The sequence below is a fragment of the Limulus polyphemus genome, unplaced genomic scaffold, assembly GCF_000517525.1.
Source record: "Limulus polyphemus unplaced genomic scaffold, Limulus_polyphemus-2.1.2 Scaffold2431, whole genome shotgun sequence".
NCBI classification, from domain to species: Eukaryota; Metazoa; Arthropoda; class Merostomata; order Xiphosura; family Limulidae; genus Limulus; species Limulus polyphemus.
Genome location: NW_013668041.1, coordinates 59,122 through 62,699, shown reverse-complemented (window position 1 = coordinate 62,699; position 3,578 = coordinate 59,122). Strand labels below are relative to the sequence as shown.

The following is a 3,578-nucleotide window of genomic DNA, read 5'->3' as shown; positions in this document are numbered from 1 at the left end:
GAATGACATGATTATCAAAAATTTTTTATAGTTACTTCTAGTTCAAGTTGAGTGTATATAATTAGAATGTGATGAATGATACGATTATCAACAATTTTTTATAGTTACTTCTAGTTCAAGTTGAGTGTATATAATTAGAATGTGATGAATGATACGATTATCAACAATTTTTTATAGTTACTTGTAGTTCAAGTTGAGTGTATATAATTAGAATATGATGAATGACATGATTATCAACAATTTTTTATAGTTACTTCTAGTTCAAGTTGAGTGTATATAATTAGAATGTGATGAATGATATGATTATCAAAAATTTTTTATAATTACTTATTGTTCAAGTTGAGTGTATATAATTAGAATGTGATGAATGATATGATTATCAACAATTTTTTATAGTTACTTCTAGTTCAAGTTGAGTGTATATAATTAGATGGGATGAATATGATTATTTCTTTAGCAGTTTTTTCAATTTCAAGACTGAGTGTATGTGGTTTGAATAAAAGTAACAATTATAAATATTGACTGAAGACTAGGTTTCTGATAACATCTAGATGTGGTGACATAAGAAACATTTCACATGTGATGTTATGTTTCACAAGTTGACTTGGAGCTGTGGTGGTTTGTTTCACAAGTGGACTTGGGGCTGTGGTGGTGGTGTGTTTCACAAGTTGACTTGGGGCTGTGGTGGTGGTGTTTCACACAGATATTAGTCAGTTTTTGTTTTTTTATCAATCTTACGATGCTGGAACTTGCCTTTAGTTAGAAATTATATTCATACAGATATTTACTTTACCTCAATTTCATTAATTTTCTGACAAATGACTGGAATGTTCTAATTTTTTATTATGATTTTAAAAGTTGTATAGTCACATTTTGACACTAATGAAACCTTTATGGTATTCATATCCCAGGTTATTGAGTAAAAAGAAAAAAACAGGATGAAGTTGCTTTTCTAAAGGTTATTTACAATGTTTGTTAAATGATTCAGTATGTTTTATAATGTTTTCTTTATTCTATCTAAGAAGTATTTAAGAAAGTAGATGAATATTGTATTGAAGGAGTTGAAAAATATTGTAAAAACATAAATACAAAATATACGAATGTTATAACGAGGAAGTTCAAAGATGGTGTAGAAACGTGTAAAAAAAGTGGAAGAACATTGTGTAGATGAACAGGGTGTAAAAAGTGGAAGAACATTGTGTTGATAAACAGGGTGTCAAAAGTAGATGAATCTTTGTTACTGTTTTTTCAGGCGTGAAGAAATAAAAGAAGCACTTGTAGCAGGAGAATCTTTAATGTGTTTGACAAGTTTTCCCAGGTAAGGCTGCAAATTGAACAACATCAAATACTATACAGATCCTGTTTTGTGTGTTGTTCAAAATTCCATAGGGTGTCAAGGTGTCATATGAAATATTTGTAATTAGAAGTTGGGCCAATTAGAGGGGGTGGTGCAGGAGGGCCATTTGGTCCAGGCCTCAAGCTCAAAGGGGGCCTCAAATTTAGACACTTGTTTTTTTGTGACTTGTTTTTATGTGCCTACCAGTCAGATCAAAATGTGACACACACACACACACACACACCTTACAGATGCAAATTATATATTCAAATTATGTTTCACTTTTATTTTGGGCTGATAATTGTCTTATTTTGTTTTCATATTTATTTTTATTATTTTAGCCTGGGGGCTCAAAAATTAGAAGTGGTCTTGGGCTTCTGTGAACTTCTGAGAGGCCTGATTAGAAATATATTAAGTTTTGAGGATTTTCCCATTTTCAGAACTATAAGCTTAATGAAATTTACTGTTTAAACACCCAGCTTTCCAACTATACAAAGATCTGGATCAAAAGGAGAGTTAGTTTTTTAAAGATCTGGATCAAAAGGAGAGTTAGTTTTTTGTGTTTAAACACCCAGCTTTCCAACTATACAAAGATCTGGATCAGAAGGAGAGTTAGTTTTTTGATAATCTTGGATGATTTTCAACTTTCATTAAAATTTATTTGGGAAATTTCATCACTAGTTCATGTTTCATTTTTTGCATGGTAACTTTTAACCACCCATGAAGAACAATTAAATATAAATCAATAAAAAAGTTTTCTATGTTTAACATATGGTATTGTTTTGCTAACTCTCAAGTACATGCAGTTCTACATATGATTTGGAACCTTAAGCTATAGAAATGTCAAGAATTTTTAGCGATTTTAGTCAGCCAGAATAAAATTAGCAAAGATCATGACAGATCCAGTTAATCTGAACACACAATTAGCACAGATCACAACAGAGCCAGTTAATTTGAACACGCAGTTAGCACAGATCACAACAGAGCCAGTTAATTTGAACACGCAGTTAGCACAGATCACAACAGAGCCAGTTAATCTGAACACGCAGTTAGCGAAGATCACGACAGAGCCAGTTATCTTAATTATGATGCAGAAAGATACAGATGTGTACAGAATATCATGTTTTCAAGCAAGACTTAATTTGGGTACTATTCTTTTATGGTTAAGAAGAAAATTAATACAATATTAAATCGCTCTATTATAAAGTTTATTTAAAAATGTGACTTCAAAACAGAGATGGGACTAATACTAGACAAAAAGTGACAATAATTTGAGCTTTAATTAGAAAAGAAAAAAATAAGATAACTAAATTTTCAGTAAGTTTTTACTCAGCCTTGGAGGTGTAATGAATAATAAGAAAACAATATAATATGAATTTCTCACTATAGATGTTGGAGAATTGACCAATAGTATTCATTTATTGCCTTAAACTATACCCAGTGTTAAAAATATGTAGGTGTGAGCCAAGATGGTTATCAATCTATTGATTGTTAAACTTAACTATTAGAGCTTCTTTAAATTTTCTTAATGTAGACTTTTTTTTTGTTGGTTAAGATTTAATAGTGTCAGTTGTGTTAGAATGTATACATGTGTACAAAGAGGATCAAATACATGAGTGTACTTATGTTCCTGGACTATGGTGTTTAGGTGTTTTCCCGCTGTGTATGGCATTGCAGTGTTGATATTTAACTTGTAGTATAGTTGTCCATCAACTCAAATGTTCACATTACATTGGTGACCACAAAATTACCTATGCTAATCAATGCATAGGTAAACACTAGATTGTTTATGTTAACTACTGAGTTGGCAGGCTCTAGATTGTCTAGATTGAGTACCATGTTGGTGGGTGCTAGATTCTCTAGGTTGAGTACCGTGTTGGTGGGTACTAGATTGTCTAGGTTGAGTACCGTGTTTGTGGGTGCTAGATTCTCTAGGTTGAGTACCGTGTTGGTGGTTGCTAGATTCTCTAGGTTGAGTACCGTGTTGGTGGTTGCTAGATTCTCTAGGTTGAGTACCGTGTTGGTGGTTGCTAGATTCTCTAGGTTGAGTACCGTGTTGGTGGTTGCTAGATTCTCTAGGTTGAGTACCGTGTTGGTGGTTGCTAGATTCTCTAGGTTGAGTACCGTGTTGGTGGGTGCTAGATTGTCTAGGTTGAGTACCGTGTTGGTGGGTGCTAGATTGTCTAGGTTGAGTACAGTGTCGGTGGGTGCTAGATTGTCTAGGTTGAGTACCGTGTCGGTG

General features: G+C 33.0%; 1 protein-coding gene across 2 annotated transcripts in view; it reads left to right on the top strand.

Moving 5' to 3' along the window:
• The window catches only part of LOC106466937 (glutamate--cysteine ligase catalytic subunit-like), a 31,898-nt gene that overhangs the window by 11,918 nt on the left and 16,402 nt on the right, over positions 1-3,578 (top strand). For both annotated transcript variants that reach the window (XM_013927255.2, XM_022395035.1), the window contains one exon: positions 1,253-1,318. In XM_013927255.2, the coding sequence (XP_013782709.1) occupies positions 1,253-1,318 (66 nt within the window). The remainder of the gene's footprint in view (positions 1-1,252; positions 1,319-3,578) is intronic.